Source organism: Theobroma cacao, chromosome 9 (genome assembly GCF_000208745.1).
Source record: "Theobroma cacao cultivar B97-61/B2 chromosome 9, Criollo_cocoa_genome_V2, whole genome shotgun sequence".
Lineage (NCBI taxonomy): Eukaryota > Viridiplantae > Streptophyta > Magnoliopsida > Malvales > Malvaceae > Theobroma > Theobroma cacao.
The window spans coordinates 3,631,271-3,648,718 of NC_030858.1; the positions used below are offsets into that span (position 1 = coordinate 3,631,271).

At 36.5% G+C, this 17,448-nt stretch overlaps 2 protein-coding genes across 3 annotated transcripts; one reads left to right on the forward strand and one right to left on the reverse strand.

Annotated features, from left to right (window-relative positions):
* Window positions 414-10,180, reverse strand: LOC18588221. 2 transcript variants are annotated; one of them, XM_007012486.2, is made up of 11 exons: window positions 9,147-10,180; window positions 8,588-8,864; window positions 8,277-8,462; window positions 7,343-7,477; window positions 6,347-6,811; window positions 3,567-5,915; window positions 2,801-3,006; window positions 2,549-2,704; window positions 2,040-2,274; window positions 1,483-1,796; window positions 414-1,306 (listed from the first exon to the last, which is right to left on the reverse strand). In XM_007012486.2, the coding sequence occupies exons 1-11, from the start codon at window positions 9,899-9,901 to the stop codon at window positions 1,000-1,002; spliced, it is 5,385 nt and encodes a 1,794-aa protein (XP_007012548.2). In that variant the 5' UTR covers window positions 9,902-10,180; the 3' UTR covers window positions 414-999. The 2 variants fall into 2 exon arrangements, with proteins under 2 accessions (XP_007012548.2, XP_017983439.1); XM_018127950.1 differs by having other exon boundaries at window positions 8,588-8,818; window positions 9,147-9,226.
* LOC18588222 lies at window positions 16,152-16,892 on the forward strand. Its single transcript, XM_007012487.2, has one exon. It carries the CDS (start codon window positions 16,239-16,241, stop codon window positions 16,596-16,598), a length of 360 nt encoding a protein of 119 aa, XP_007012549.1. The 5' UTR covers window positions 16,152-16,238; the 3' UTR covers window positions 16,599-16,892.

Here is a 17,448-nt window from a genome sequence, read left to right on the forward strand (position 1 = left end):
GCCACCATTACAACTCCTCACAATAAAAACCATAATCTCGAGACGTGAGTGAATTTCGTCGTTTACCAGCACACGCGTTTTACTTTCTTCTTAAACCCTTTCCACGACTGATACGAAATGCCAGAACACTGCGTTTCAATTCAAGTCAGGACGATCTTTCCCAAAAATAGCATAGCGACTTTGAGACAATCATTAAGCAGATGGAAATTAATTAATTGGTTTCTTAGGCCCAAAAATTTAATTAACTGGTGAATAATTATGTGAATCCTTTCGACTCTCTTTTCATGAGCATTTTGGCCTAATTGCTCTTTCATTTGAGTTAATCGTGATTTTGATTTTTCTTCAACACATTATTTTTCCCTCTCATCAGGTCCGTGGAAGCTGAACCAAATCGATAATGACAAAGGTCCACAGGGGTAAAAATATGCCTTCATTAACATGAGATGGATGATTATGAATTATTGCCCCTTTAAGTACAAAAAATGTACATGTAAGCTGGGATCCAAGTACCAAAAATGAGAAGAGAGAAAACAACAGGAACAACTTATATACGTGGCATTAAGATATTAGGATTCCTTTGCAAAATTGCCTATCAAAATTTAATGTATACGGAAATACGTGTCCCATGTGTTTTTTTTTCCGTGCGGCGCGGTCTGATATTGAAGTGATTGCACGTACTAGTATTTGAAAGAATGATAGCGTTGCAACAATATCCTTCTTCCCAAGCCCGCCCTTTTACCTCCCATCAAATGCATTTCTGCATCTCTGTTTCTTTCTCCTTTACTTTGTACAATGCTCTTACCTCTACTTCCTTTCATTTCTTCCCTGCTACCCCTCCCCATTGGGTGGGAAAAATACATACAAGGCAGTTGGCACCGTTACGCAAAGACTGGTATATACAGATTTCCGAGTCCGTTCAAAACCCGTAAAGCTATAACCAACCAAAATTGCAGCAGATGTGGTAGAGACTGCTGCTCTTCTAACCGTATAATTCTCTGTTTATTCTTGTATGCTACTTTCCGATTTCTTCTGAGGCAGAGGCTGTCTTGGATACAGAATGATTGCCAACAATAAAGAGAATGCAAGACCGACTAATCCACTAAAAGGTTGAAAAGGGTAAGTTGCCGTTACCCAGAGAGGAAAATTGGCCTTATAAATTAGAAAGCCACCGGTTTGTAGAACAAAACTTGAAGCGATTATCCCCGCACGCAACCCAATTGGAATTGATAGGCTGCCATCATTTCTTTGCCGAATGCCTGCCAAAGCCAAAGACAAAAGCCATAGCCCTGGTATTGCCATCAGAGACCTGAAATCCCATTGGAGCCATGGTTGGGGCTATTGTTAGCAAAGGCCATTTTTTATTTTCACAAATCTATTAAATATCTATAAACAAAGGTATTGCACCTAAATAATATCTCAAACTAATAAAAAAGGGTAAAGTAAGAAAACATGAATTCCAATAGAAAAGTCAAATAAAGTTACCTCTGGAACAAAGAAAATGCAAGTCCTGATATAATAATTCCCTGGTGATAGCCAAGATCCGCGGCAATTTCATCAGGCAGCCATGATCTGAAAAGCAGTTCTTCGACAAGCACAACACCTGTTGCAGTTACAATTCCTCGAACAACCAGCACAAGCAGTTTTCCATATACTTTGAGCCTAGCTATGATATCTAAAGAGGATGGAAGAAGATTTGAAGGCCAAGAGAAACTGACACAGCCAAGCAAGGCATTTACAGACTGTATTAGCATAACAAGTATTACTCCTCCAATCAAGCCCATGAGAAGACCTTGGATCTGCAAGCAATGATGTCAATATTAACTCACTCTGTCTACGATAATAAGTAGGCACGATCTTGCTATTCAAGAAAACATGCGCCCTTAAATGCCAAATCCCTAATTTTCCAGGAACAATAAAGGAATAACCTCAAAGACAATAAAAAACGTGCATATTAAGAATCAGAAGTTAACGTAAAAGATAAATAGCAATAATCCTCTATCTAGAATTTTTCCAACAAAAGGTTTAACCTAAATCCATACCTTTGATAGTGATGTCAAATCCAGTCCATATTGCTCAAGTGGATTTTCATAACCACGTATTCTTTTACCCCATAATATGACAAGCATCATGACAGCAGTGTAGAAGCCAATAATGCAAACAAGTGCAGCAATCTTGGAAGGATTCTTTGTTGTCCAGCTCTGCACAAGAGTTGGAAGCAATGGAACAACAACCGGTGACCATAAAACAAGACCCATGCCAACAAAGCCAAGAATCCTTTGAGAAGAAAGCAGCACAAGAAGAAAAGTGTAACATCAGCACAAGGAATACTCAGAGGACAACATAAGCCTCAGTGCAAAACTATAACAGCAGTACTAGCACCCAGATATTTTCTTTTAAAAAGTTTTAAAACATTTAACATACATTCTCTTACCTGAACACTATTTATTACAACTTTTATTAAGTTTTAATTATTAAGCTAAACAGAATGCATTGAAAGACAGTTGAGAGAGTCAAAAATGGTTGAGAAGGATATCAACCACTTCAATACCTTTGGTATAAGGGGCGCTCAGCTATATGGAGAAACATGATAAGCCTGTCTGTTAGACTCACTGCACCACGAATACCACCCCAAAGCAAAGCAATTTTACCAACTAGCCTCAACATGCCACCTCTTTGTCCCAAATCTGCTAACATTGCAACCAGCCTGCCAACAAAGACATGTGTAAGTCAAGTTTAAAAAACCAAACAAGCAGACAACTTCAAATGTAACAGAAACATATATTAGGCATATGATAAAGACCTTTCTTGGTCCAATTCACCATCTCCTTTTGTAGGTACAACAGGACCAGCAACTGACAAGGCTTTCTCTGCAAGGCTAGTGACTATATTGTTTTGGTGTTTGTCAGCTACTGCTTCATCAAACTTTTCAGACTCTTTATGTTGATTTCCTTGCTCCTTGAGGGTCTTAGATGAACTTTCAGCAGTTTCCCTCCCTTGAAGTGGATCCTTTGCATTTTTATTGACCAGTAAACATGAGAAGCACACACATAGACCCAGGAGAAGAAAAAAATACAGAAAAGCACAATCAACATGCATGACCATATAACAGGAAAAAATAAAGCTTGAAATAAAAATCTTTAACTCAACAAATTAGTTCAATTTTTCCTTGGACACAACTTAACAGCATGCTTTTCACCATTTTAGCAATATTTTAAAACTGAACAAGTCATGGAACCATAAAAGGTCAGGATCAAAATTCAAAAAGGTTCTTTGGAGTGAAATGAGAATTTAACCATGACACAAACACAAAGTAATAGTTAGAAGAAGTCACTACATAACATTCATATTATAAAAGGTAATAACAATTTAGAAATTCCAAAACAAAATCTTTGTTAATAATAATCCTTAAAAACTTTTATTACTTGACCAATGTTGCTTCACTTTTAGTAACAAACCAAGGATATCTTAACCCTCTCTAAACCAGGCTTGCACAAGTGGGTTTAAAGAGTCAATGCAAAAAACATACAAATGCTTGTAGACAAAAAAAAAAAAAAAATAAGTATTACCTGTTTTGGCACCAGAAAAGCTGATGCTCCCAGGGCAGCTGTAACAGCACCAACCATGACACTATCCTTGTTTAGGCTTTTAAAACCAGTTTCTACCCCTTTTTTACTAGTAGGGCTATGAAAAGTACCATTTTGACCTGATTTATAAAGAGGCATTTGATCAATCTCCATTATACTAGTCTTCTCATGACTCTTTTTCCTGGATACTTTGGTTTTGTCAGCAGCTTTAACTTCACTTTGATCATCGTCATGAATGGTAGATAGATGAAAATACTCTCTCAAAGCAGCTAAGCTAGATCCTACAATAACACCGACTGGCAGCACTCTGCTTAGATAACTTGTGCTCTGAACAGCAGATGAAATAGCCCTTACAATAATTTCTCCATTAATGGTACCAACTTTCCCTGAGGCATTTTCTATAACATGCTCTTTGCCTTCAAAATTAGTATATTCCTCATCATCTCCAATAGACACAGACACTGCAGTTGCAACTGTTTCAATATCTATAGCAAGTTGAGATTCCATTGCTTCCATGTCAGATGCACTTAGCCTGCGATCAACTTCCCCTCTCAAAGAATCCAATATAGTCACTTTTACAAGCTGAATCAATTCCTGTAATCCCTCATCATTGTTTTCAGCACTTATATTCATATTTTCCATAGTTTCAAACTCTCCAACTGGTTCCTGCTGTCTTTCAGTATCTAATATTACATATGATGGTTCAATGTAATTTTCAGTTTCGTTAACTTCTGCAGCTGCAGGAGCCTCAGGCTCTCTGCTGTGAGTTGTAACTTCATCAATAGAATCTCCATTCACTCCTGGTTGTTCCAAGAGCTTCCACTGACCTTCTTCTGGAAAGTAGTCAAGCAATAAAGCAGTAGTTGTGTCTACATCTAGTGGTTCAGTAGTTGGTCTCGAAAGCAAATATCTACGGAAGTTTTCACTATGCAGAAAGTCCGCATATTGATTTGCATTAATGTACAATTTGTTTACAGGTCTATCTGAATAATCAGCCAAAAGTTTGCTACTAATTATATGATCATTGTTTCTTGGGATACCCAAACTATTGCCTACACTATTTCCCTGAGAATCATCACTATCAGACCCCTCAGATGAAACAGAATTTTGCGGGGATTCCTCCTCCAGCCATTCACTTGTTGAGTCATCCTGCGTATCTGTACCAATATCATGATCATTATGTATGGCATGATCATTATGTATGGCAGGACCATGCAATCCATCAGACATCATACCCTGGTCACTTTTACTGCCTTCTGTTTCTCTCAATTTGTGACCATTTTCACTATCCTCCTCCTTTTCAAATGTGTCTTGTGTCTCAAGCACAGAATCAAGATTCTCAGTCCTGACCTCATTTCCATCATGAGATTCGTTTTCATCTTTTTCCTCCTCAAGTTGAGAAATCATATTTTCTATTACACCAAACACACTGTTAACAGCTACTTGGGTGGAATCATCCATCTCTGTCAGTGCATCTAATGCTTGAGAAACACTAAAGGTTGGAGGATTGGAATCAGGTATCGAGGACTTATTTTGATCAAGTGCATGTAGCAGATCCTTGTTTTCTTTTTTCTGATTATCATTTCCTTCCCCTTCCATTGGTTGGGCTTCAGAAGATCCTGTGGAGGAAACTGTAACTTCTGCTGTAGTAGCAGATGCCACTTTACTTTGGTCAGCCAAAGAATCCAAGACTTTTTCTTCCTTTTTCTGGGGATTATTCTCATCCTTTATTTCATTTCGGCCCATTCCACCATCTCGGTCTGCTTTGCACTCACTACTAAACGTTCCATCTGTGCTACCTGCCTTTTCAGCTCGGGTAGTCAAATTAGGCTTAGCACTACTTTCCAATCCTCTTTCACTAGAGTCAGCATGTGTAGAAGCCTTTTCTTTGGTGAGCTTATCACTTTCATGAATTTTTCCCGACTCATTTGTATCCTTCTTAACTGAAGAGGAAATATCACCCTGATGGCTGCTCACTGGTTGAGATTGACCAACATCAATGGACTTTTGCAAATTTTCTGATGGCTGAGATTCCAATCCCTGTCCACCAGTAGTTTTGTCTGAGCCAACTTGAATGTTATCAGAGCCATCTGCCAAATCATCAGCTCTTTTTATCTCATCTGCAGAATGAGCATCACTGACACTTTCTTGGCCTTCTGACTTGAACCCTGATGACATTTTGGGAATCCTTTCAATACCCTGTTTTAAGTTTGTGCCTTGAGCACGCATAATTACAGATACGGCTGTTGTGAGCTTTTCACGAACATCTTCTGGCACAGCATCTTGCAAAGCTTTCATAATCGTCTCTCCTTGATTAACGGCAGCCAAGACCTGGATGTCCGTACTTAGATTTAAATTAATAACACACCTAAAAATTCACATCCTGGAATTCTCAGTCATATCTGCTTAAAATTGCACTTTAAAGCAACAAGCATACCATACCCCAAATAAGCAAAATCATGAACCTATATAAGCAAGTAAATCAAATATATAAAGAGGCCAAATGTGTGACACACATTTGAGAAATATATTATATATCCTAAGACTTGTACCATTTAAGATATTTTATTTCCAACAAATGCACATGCACAGAGCGGAGCTTTAACAATTACTATATCATTTTGATTAATTTATTCAAAATTGAGATTACACACACTGCAGACCACAGGGAACTCAAGGGTAAAATATGCATTCCAAAGTTTTAACACAGACAAATCAGACATGTCATATAAAAAGAAGAAACTGCAATGGTTAGGCATTACCTTCTGCTTTTCTGCTTCTTTCAAAGTTCCGGGCATAGTTACATCAAGCATATTCATAACTACTTGTGCAGTTTGTAGAACTTCACCTATTTCACCATCTTCTGAACTAGCTTCCTCTTTGACCAACTCTGCTTCAACAGATTTGGTCTGAGGTAACACATCATTATGCACTCCTTGCAACCCCTTGTCTTCGAGTTCCACATCTTTCGGTGAACCTTGTCTGGACCAAGGGTGGATGCTAGCAGCTGTATCACCATCTTCTAACATCTCCCTTGGACGATCAATGGAATAGCCATTTATAGCATTTGATCTAGAAAGATCCAAAAGCTTCTTAGCTTTTCCACCCTTACCAGTCAACCTACCTTCCACAAAAGCTAAGCCTTTTGAAGGGTTGATGGAGACATCAACATCTTTCAGAAGCGGGTGACGACCCTTCAAAAGTCCAAGCTCCACCGATGCAAGCCACTACATATGCCAGATGATACTAATGAGAAAGTCAATTGCCAGATTCATGGTGAAACTTTATCAAACTCTTAGACCATAAGATAATAAAGAACATGGAATTCCAGCCCGGTTAATTAGCACCACTTGCAATAATCAGGATATAGTAGGTATTGGAAACAGTGAAACTCTGTTTTAATCAATAACATGAAGTAAATCCTGTAGGACTTAAAAATTTGGGGTTCAAAATTCAAATAAGGGGTATATAGCAAGAGTTAACTACCTAGACCAGCCTTCAGAAGGCCAATATAAAAAACAATGAGAAAAACCACAGACCACCAAGCTCATTTGTGGGAGATTGTTTCTTTGAAAGAGGATATTTCATGAAAAGTACAGAAGCCTGATCAATCTAAAACCTCCCCCCTACCCTCAAACCCACCTAACAGTTGAAACAGGATATTTTCAGCTGTCATTTTCAGGATAACAAACACACTATGTGGATTTAAGTCAAAATTCCAAAATCTTCAGATGAAAAGAGAGAAGATTAGAGATTACCTCAATAGTAAAATGATGGCACCAAGATACAGTAGCTCTAGACGGTGAACAATTACAGAGGAGTAGGCTTGTAAAAGGATTTTCTGCAATCAAACCACGTGGAATGGAGAGTAGAGGCACTGATCCATCATCATTCTGACAAATGAAAAAATTACAAGAAATTAGGTTTTCCTTATACAATTCCTCCATTTCTCAAAGGGGGAGTAGGGTTCTGAAATATTGATCCAAAACATAATATTGCCAAAAGGTAGTTTATGCATGCATGCAGATGACAGAACTAGAACAACTACCAACCATTGCAGGGAAAGTCCAAAAAGATATATTTCCAAAAGCGAAAGAAAGATTAAAACTCTAGTCTCATAGTTAAGTTTTTAAAAAGTTCACAATTGAAGGAAATTTTGGAAGTCTAGCTCAGCACCAAAAGAGACTACGTATTTTTTTGGCCAGAAGAAAAAGACTACTTAAGTAACCTTTAGCTGGTTCATGACACCAACAAGCCAACCACAAAGTACCCTATATTACAAGGCTTGATGAACCAGGATTAAGCTGCCATTCAAATGCATATAGAGTTAATTATTAGCAAATGTTGAAAATTAGTAGAATCATGGTCTTGTGTCTGTTGTTCTTTTGTCACAAATATATAGCTGGAAAGTAACTGTTTTCAAACAAAATAAAGTTGTTTTGGCATAATTATCTCACATTTTTCTCATCAGAAGAAAGAAAAAAAATCACATATTTTGCTGAATATTTAACATCAGAGTAGGAAAATTTAATAATGTCCCTTTTCGAGCAATTTGCAAAAATATCTTCTAAGGAAAATTTTGTTATAAATGAGTTCTTTTGAAGCAAGAATGTACTAATCTGACATTAGACATTTAACATGTGTACCTCAGAAAAACCATTTGCCATTAAATTTCAGAAGTTGCAAAGGTACCTGTATAAAAAGAGCTGGAATCTTCACATTACCAACTAAGCTTCGCGTGCTAGCTTTTGAGTAAAAGTCTTCTATGGCCTCAAAACCATAAGAGATCATAGATATTGCCTTTTCAAAGTCACGAACAGATTTGGCTGATAGAGCCTTCTCCACATCAAACCCTTTTGCTCGGCCTCGAAATAGTTCCTAGGCAATTCATTTAGCATGAATAAAAAGAATTAATACTGAATGGTCAATGCATATTGAAGCGTACTTTACCAATGAAAAGATTAAGTGTGTGAAAAGATACAAAGTTTGGTGCAATCACCAACCTTATTAGATCGTAAGATATCTATAAGTCCACCAGTGAGCTTTTGATTTAAAGCAATGTGATACGGAGTCAATCTTGTGGCCTCCTCTAAGTCAAAAGGATTGTCTATGCATGTTGCAGCTGTCAGAGGAGTTTTCTCGCCAACTTCTGCCAAGTATTTTGTCAACATATTTGCACCATATCCCCAGCCAACGCCCATCAATGTGTTCCATGGCCTTGCCTTATTGATGAACTGTATAGCAGTGGAGATATCATCGCTGTCAGCAGCTGTAAACAACCTACATAAATGAAGTCGTTAAGTAGCCCTAATATCAGATGGTTTTTCAAGAAATTTCCATGGAAAAGAAAAGCATCTAGCATACATTAGATAGTTCTCTTGATCTAGAAGCCTGACTGAGAAACTAATTTCTGCTAAAACATATACGCTCAAGTAAATACCCGTACTACAAATTTTCCCACTTAAGCATATTATAAAAATTTTACAATGCTAATAACAAAAGAAGCAATGAAAGAATACTAAATTAAAAAAAGAAAATTTACTTTAGAACACAATAGATTACCGGGGAGTGGTGAGTGGCGAGCTAGCGCAACCTCTAGGATTCATAACAATCGGAAAAAACCCACAAAAAACCGCCTCCTGAACAAACGCCTTCACCTTCTTGTCCATACTACCCTCAGCCGTTCCCGGAACCACCAAAACCGTCGTGTCGAGTCCATGCTCTTCGTACAAGTCCAATTTCGCCGGCCAATCAATTGAAACGACGCCGCCATCCTCCGTGCTAATACACACTCTTTGGTACTCCAACTCACTGGCTTTCTCTCCCCTGTTTAAACTCGCCTGAATCATCCTCCCGCTATTTAGCCTCACGAAATGCCGATCTTCCTTCACTAACCTCTCATTCACATCCTCCATCAACTCGCTCCCTTCGAACGATATGGAGGGGCACCGAAGGATGACAAAGCGGTTAAACGGCGTCGGACTGGTGAACAAGATCCACTCTCCGATGTCGCAGACATTGCTTTTGTCTCCGGAGGCTAAATTTAAGCGCGACGATAAATAGAGAGCGACGCCGGAAGACAGACCCAACACCGGCGCGAGAAAATCGGGGGAAGGAAGCTTCTGGAAGAAGTTGTTATCGAAAGAGAAATTGAAGTGATTATGCACAGTGAGGTTTGAGCGAGAGAGCTTTAACCGGCGCCGTTTGTAAACGCGAAATTCGCGGATTTGGAATGGACTCTGACGGGAGAAAAAGAGGAGGTTGTCGGAACGGTTGGAAGTGAGCCGGAGATTAGTGTAATTGGAAGAGAAGTTCATTTAATTTTCCTTTTTTTTTGGTGGGGAAATGAAAATTCAGTTACAGAAGTTGGCTTTAAAAATTTTTATTCATTGTTACATGGAATGGGAAGGGAGAAAAAAAAAAGATAAGACAGCGACGGAGGATGAGGATCGAGAAAGAGCGAAAAGTTTGAAAAGAGAGAGTGGATGGCGATAGTGATGTGGTGGTGGATGCAGGAGGAGGATGGTGGTGAGTGGTGAGGGGAGGTTGTACGGTTTTACCCGCGAAATCTAACATATGGCTTCGGTTCGCCGGTGATGGATCCCACATCCGGATATGGGACCCAAAAGGGTACTCAAAAAGTGAAACCGTTGAACCAGAACTTAATAATTTCAAATTTTACGATCGTATCCGCTTCGGGCGGCAGGGCCTTGACCCAACTTTTGGGCCTGAGAGGCCTATCGACAGGCCCATCTGAACTACTAATTTTCAGATTTGTCCATTGAAGTTTGAATGCCCCAACAAGTTCAAAGATTGCAAGGAGTTTATATTTTTTTTACTAAATAAAAAGTATGAATTTATTTTCGATAGGATTGTTGTTGGACATCTAAAATTTTCCAAAATTATGTTTTTCGTTTTATGGTTTTGAAAAATAATTCAAGGAACCAAAACAATCAATTAATTAGGTATTAGCGTAGTTGTACAAAGCCACTTGATGTGATACTAATGAGACTTTTATCATTGATGGTATATTTAGTTCATAAATAGAATGGAAGGAGGATAAAATAATTATTTTATGAAAATAAAATAAGATAAAAATAATTATTTTATAATTTTATTTATGAAATACAATTGTCATTCTGACAATATTTTAACGTTAGTTGACAAAAACAGTTTTAAAATAACAAAGCAATAAGTTATAAAAAGACAAAATATCCTTTTTATTATAATTTATGATATTAACTTTTTTCATAATTCTTAATAAAATATTATAATTTTTATAATAAAAATTTAATATACTTCTTATAATAAAGTATTACTAATTTATAATTTATTTAAAATATAATTTTTTATTTTTTTCTTTATTTTCATTTTTACTTTTTTTTTCCTTTTTCTTTCTTCTTTTGTCACCCAACCATCGAAAGATGTGGTTGATACAATGGAGTGCCAGTCAAGCGCCCCTTGCGACCCGAGGACGACAGTAATGTAGGAAGTTTACAAAGAGGCACGAGGCAGATGATGAAGAACGGGAAAAGAAAAAAAAAAAAAAAGAGAGGAAGATAAAAGTCCATAAGTGAGGGTTAAGTTTTATTATATATAAAGTAGCAATTTTACAAAATGATTAAGGATATTTTTTTATCAAAAGTTGTTTGGTCTATTTCAACCCACGAGGAATAGTTAATACCGAAAAATGATCAATAATAGCTATTACAATTTCTCTCAAAATGCCTGTTTTATAAACCAAACTCAAATGTAAGAGAGAAAAATGAATAGGTGAGAAAGCGAATAGTCATTCTTCCAATTAAATATGTAAAGATTCTATTTAAAAAGTGTTTTAAAAATAATTTTTAAAATAATCATATTAAATAATATTTTCTCTCAATTCGTTAAATTTTATTATATTAACTTTTAACTATTTTTATTTAATACGAAAATATTATTATAAACAATATGTTTACTAATTTTAAAAAGTGTTAAAGAAAATGCAAGACTCAATTGACATTAACCTAAAGGTCATATACAGCCAGGCTAATATGTTAAATGCTTTGGGTCGGGCCCAATCCATAATAATTCAGTAGATTTTCATTCATAAAGGCCCAAAGTGCAAATTTTTGGAACAATTTCACTTCTTTCTCCTATTTATCTAAAGAACAGAATGAAGAAGAAAAGAGAAGACTACGTACGCCTGATGTGATCATGTGAAAAGTGAAAAGAAAGCAACAACAAAACACGGGCTGATATGCATCCTGGACCATACAAAAAGCGACAAATTCTCATTGGGATACGTATGAAATTGAGTTCAAATTGCAATCTAAAGCGTATAACCCCTTTGATTGAAAACGTGAACAACAGAATAAACACGCCGCATGTTTGCGTATGGGACTATAGGTGACGGCAATGAGCCAATCAAAGGCTCGGAGGTCTCTCTTCCTTACTTGAAGCAATTGCATCTTCCTCTGCCTTTTATGACGGGACATTTCATAAATTGACAGGGCACAGCCACCCGTAGTTAATTTTAAAATATTCGACAAGTCCACAAATTGAAACAATTTGAATTTGTCATGTTTTCATTATTATCTATTACTTTGATAAAAAAAAAAAATTACCATTCGACTCTTTGATTTTTTTTTTCATTGCCATTACTTTTATTATAAAGTTAAAAGTTTAACATCCAAAATTTTTTCGATATATTAAATAATTAAAAATTGATTATTGAGAGTCGATCAAAGAATTTTTTGATTTGATTTTGTTGTTCTGATCTTAATTACGATTAAAACCCTTCTCAATAAATGAGTGTTTTTTTTTTTGCTTTGTTTAAGTTTTTCATATTGATTGAAACTTTGAAATATATGATGTACTATTGCTATATGTTGACTTTCATCTTCAATTATGTAGGAGTAATTTATGGTGTGACATACAATGACTTGATTTCTACCTTGGGGATGTACCGCAGCATCCGAGGCAAGCTGATTCCTTATTTCCTGGAGGCTATGTCCACTATGTGGTTGTGTTTGGACAAGCTCATTGTTAACAATAAGCTCGGACAAGCAAGCGCATGTCATGGAGAAACCCTTCGCCATGTCAATTACAAAAAGTTCTGAATAATTAACTCCCTATCCGGCAAATTAGCAGGTAATTATTAATCCTATACAAGTTACATATCGAGAAGAATCCAATGTTTAGAAACATTAATACAGGAGGATCCTGCAGAGTGGGTTAATAAAATCTAACTTGAAGTTTGAACAGAAACATAGAAAAGAGGCGCATGCAACGGGCAAACTGACAAACTTAACACTGATTGGCAGCTTGATATAATGCTAATCATCACATGCTACATGCATGTCGTTGATAATGGTCGATAATCTCGACGACCTGGTGATTAATGTGCATAAGCACATGCAAATAAGCATGTATCAGGTCGCAATCAGAGAGAGACAAATCTTATGTTTTTGTCTCTCCTTTGCATCTCTCTTTTTGGAGACATCTCAATTCCTCCCACTTTTTTATTTATTTTTTATCATGGGGAAATTGAAAACGGGTAGAATAAGTTCAAAGCGCAAGTAGATCCTGTTGATTTTCATCCGGGTTGCAAATCCTGCAAATGATAGGATCTTGTTCCCAATAAAGAACCCAAACTGCATTACCATCCAAAACAATTTTCTATTCATTGATTTTGACAAAACCTTGCCCTCATTCAAACCCCTCATTTAATCTCTAAACATGTAATGGATATGTATAGTTGTAATACGGACAGGGAAAGAAGATATAAAAATGCATTCTCTCTATTTCCCTCTCACTCACCCCACACATTTTCTTTCTCTTTATTTATTCCTTTGTCGTCGTCTTAAGTAAACTTTTGTTATCATTCGCTAATCATCTTTCATCTTATCCACAGACAAGTGCTGTTCATTGAGGCTGAGGGAGCAGAACGTCGACAGATCAAATTAAGCAGGCCATTAATCAACAAACATTAATTCAACACAAATCAGAGACTGAATTCTGCATACGATGACAATGTTTTTCACATTATTATCTCTCTCATCATTATCATCAACCGGCATTTATGGTTCCCATTTCAATCATTAAAACTTGTTTAAGGAATGAAAACTCTATTAAATGTTTATGTCTTACCTTTGGAAAAAGATGGCTTGTGCAAGAATTAGGATAATCATCGACCAATCATCTCCTTTGCATTTGTTTTGTTCCTTCAATCCAAACCGTTGTGTGTCTTATATGCTAGTGATAATAGAGGATTGATTCCCAATTTATATCACATGACAAAGATCATGAATCATAATTAGAAGAAGAGATATATATCTAATTCAATTGATTTTATTGGTGAAGACTTTTGTATGCAAGTTGCAAAACAACAAAAGCAATTTTTTTACTTCAAAATCACTTAGCCATTTTTTTCATGACATGGTAATTATATTATATGAAACCACATGGGGAGAGAATGGCCGGGTGTGATTGAGGGGCTAATTTAATATGTTGATGGTTCACATTTTTGGGACATTAATTTAATTCCATGTGTTGCTCACATGCCTTTGCTCATTCGCCGTCAATTGTCTTTATCAAGGATTTTCTTGAACCCCGGAATTGTTATTCACCACATGAACATTGTTCCCAGAAAAATCATCTGACGTTAACATGCTCTCTTCGTTTCTCGCATCATTCTTATGATTTTCACTGCTTGGTAAAGAACTCGAGATATCTGATTTTGCACTGTTAGATTTCGTAACCTAGCTAGCTATATGCTAAATATTGTAACCACAAGCTATAAAGAAATCCCAAAATCATGTAAAAGGTGCATAATTCTTAAGTCCTTCCTAACTTTTTTCCAAGTTCAAAAAACAGAAACTTTGCTTTAATATCATGAAAACCAGTCGTTGTTTGAGATCACAAGCCCCGACAGTGGAACACCTACCTTGGTTCATGGCCTTTGCATGTGAGGTTGACGTGCAAAAGCTATAAAATATAGGAATTCAAGGCATTTCAGAAGTTAACGTAGGAAAAAGAAAGAAAAAAAAAAAACCACCCATCACACTTTCTTCCCCAGCTTAATTCCCTATTGATATTTAATTTACATGCACTGTTTAGGTTAAAAAATTAGTTAACATGTGTAAAAGAAAAAGGTTGTGCCTTTTTCTTAAGCCTTTGCTGCAATAAAAAAGAAAATGCAAAGTTTCCCATATATAAAAAAATGACTATAATCATTTACATGATGACAGGTGAGAATAAAGGTCAGTTTCTAAATAAAAAAAAAAAGTTGAGCAAAGCTGGAAGAAGAGAATAAGTCAATACATCAAACAGTTGATCAAGAATCTGAACATTAAATTAAATATTGAGCTCAACATACAGCCAGCCAATGAAATCTTTATCTCTTACTTGCATGCACATTAGCTTTTTCTTTGTTTTTTGTTGTTCAAAATTTGAATAGAAAATGCTGATAGCTATTACCACCGATTGGTCTAGATTCTGGAATAGGAGAGGAGGAGGAGGAGGGTAGTCGCTTTCTTCTGCTATAGAAAATTATTTTTTTAACCTTTTCAAATCTTGGATTAAAAAAAAAAGATGAATAAAGAAAGGAAAAAGAATTTGGATAACATATTTGAACCCTTTGCAACACTCTTGCACATGTCTATCACCATCAAGTAACTGTTTTCTTCAATTAAAAGGATGGAAAGAACAAAAAAAAAAAATCAATTAGTTCAAAGGAAAAGAGCTGTGAATAAATAATCTGTATAGAAACCAACAACTTTCTGGTTGATGCCTGCACGAGAAGACGGATATTGGTGACGAAACCACTCCAATGTGTTTGAATTATGCTTACCATCTCTTCTTTCAAATTTAATTTCAAACCAAATCATAATGTCAAATTAAATCTTTTTTTGCTTTTGCTTTATCTTTTAGTTCATAGCCTTGAATTTCATTTAATTACTATACATGGGTAAATGCATTTAATTATGAGAGGATATTTCCTTGGTTCTCTTTACTTCTTTGACATTAGTAGTGTTTTCTTTCTTTCTTTCTAATTGTCGTTCAGTAGTTGAATCATTTGTTCTAAATGATGGACGCAACAACTTTCTAGTTGGTAAGTGAATTTTTAAGGGCCAAATACAGACAAAATCCCTTCACTAATTCATAGCTTCGCTCTCTTAGCCTGCATTCCTCTTTTGGGAAATTACTCGCACCTAAGCATTAATTTAATTTAATAATAGATATATTTAAAGAGTTGAATTAAAAAAAAAATTTGTTTAGGAGGATCAAAATATTTGATTAAAAATTTGTTTGTCAACTTCTAAGTTCAGAATATTCTTCATCCTAAAGTATTCAATTACACACCAAACCGGCAGTTAAGGCCTAAAGGGCATTTTACGTAAAACTTTTAAAACAAAGGGATTGATTATAGAACCCAGACTCATAAGCGCAGGCCCATTATCTTTTTACACTACCCTGACCCCACACCTGGGCCCAACTCGTGTAACCGCATTTCAAAAAAATTTACAATTCCACCCTTCCCAAACTCCTTTATAAACGAACCTTCCTCCCCTTTTCTTTGCTCACAAGCACCCCTCTTTCTCTTCAAAGCAAAAACATTCCAAAGTTCCGAAGCTCTTTCAAAATCCTAAACCCCTTCCCCCCAAAGGAGCAATGGCGAAAGGCAGCAATAAGCTAACGAAGCTCAAGTCAGTTCTCAAGAAGCTAAACTCATTCAACAACAAGCAAAGCCGCCCGACGTCCAGCTCTGTAGTGGCGGCCTCGGACATCGACGACGAGTCATCAGCCAATCTCCAGCCTGTCTACGTGGGAAAATCTCGGAGGCGGTACCTTATTAGCTCCGATATTATCGACAACCCTTTGTTTCGGGAGCTTGTGGAACGGTCGGGAGAAAACGACACCATCAACGTGTCGTGCGAGGTTGTCTTGTTCGAGCACTTGCTCTGGATGCTTGAAAATGCTGATCCTCAGCCTGAGTCTTTGGAGGAGCTCGTCGAGTTCTACGCTTGTTAATTTGTTTTTTGGAGGAAAGAAATGTTCCCGTGTGGTCATTCGCATCGTACCAAAGCTGTACATTATGTAATGATAATAATGTGATTAGGCCGTGTAGAAGAAACCATAAAATGATGGTAGAGGGAAAAGGGAGACTGCGCTGATGAGAGAGAGGCAGTTAATTTCAACGGTGTGGATTTAACCGATTTCACGCCGGCTAATCTGTAAGCCTGGTGGGTGATTTTATTTGTGTATCAATGTTGTTCATTGTCATTTTTTTTATAATCATATATATAAGAGATTAATGTTCATTTATCCTAAATGTTCTTAGAAATGTGTAACATTTCTATGGTTTCACTGATTTGATCCGTAAGAGAAAGAATGAAGAAGAAAAAGAAGGGAGAGAAGAGATATGGGTGATTTTGAAATCATAGTCATTCAATCTTTACCTCAAACATGGCCAAAAAGAAGAAGAAAAAAGAAAAAAACTTTGTCTAAACATTAATAGTGCTTGAAAAGTATACTACAGCGAAGCTTGGGCTCCGCATCTTTTATGTTTGTCTTCCATATTGTGACAGTCTCTATTTATCAAGTGGAAGTACAGTTTGTCAAATGGTAAAAGTGAAGTTTGATGATATAGTTGAAATTGGGCGCACCTGGGAGAAGCAAAGATTAAAAAGTTTGGAGAAAAGGGTTCCCAGAAAGTTAACAAGTCTACCTGGAACTCAGGATTCAGGAACCTGAAGTACTAAAACCTTTTTTCTTATCTTTTGGAGGTGGAAAGTTTTAAGCCACAGTTGAATTTGTGAGATTAGAAGAACTATGGAGTAATTCGTTGCATTGCCTGCAGCCTTTGTGAGATAAAGTTTCG

Excerpts from the sequence above, each read along its gene's own strand:
- LOC18588221 (XM_007012486.2), bottom strand. The coding sequence starts at position 9,901 with ATGAACTTCTCTTCCAATTACACTAATCTCCGGCTCACTTCCAACCGT. Across the intron at positions 8,865-9,146 it reads TCGCCACTCACCACTCCCCG|GTTGTTTACAGCTGCTGACA; the intron begins GTAATCTATTGT and ends TCATTTATGTAG. Across the intron at positions 3,007-3,566 it reads CTTTTCTGGTGCCAAAACAG|GATCCACTTCAAGGGAGGGA; the intron begins GTAATACTTATT and ends AAAAATGCAAAG.
- LOC18588222 (XM_007012487.2), top strand. The coding sequence starts at position 16,239 with ATGGCGAAAGGCAGCAATAAGCTAACGAAGCTCAAGTCAGTTCTCAAG.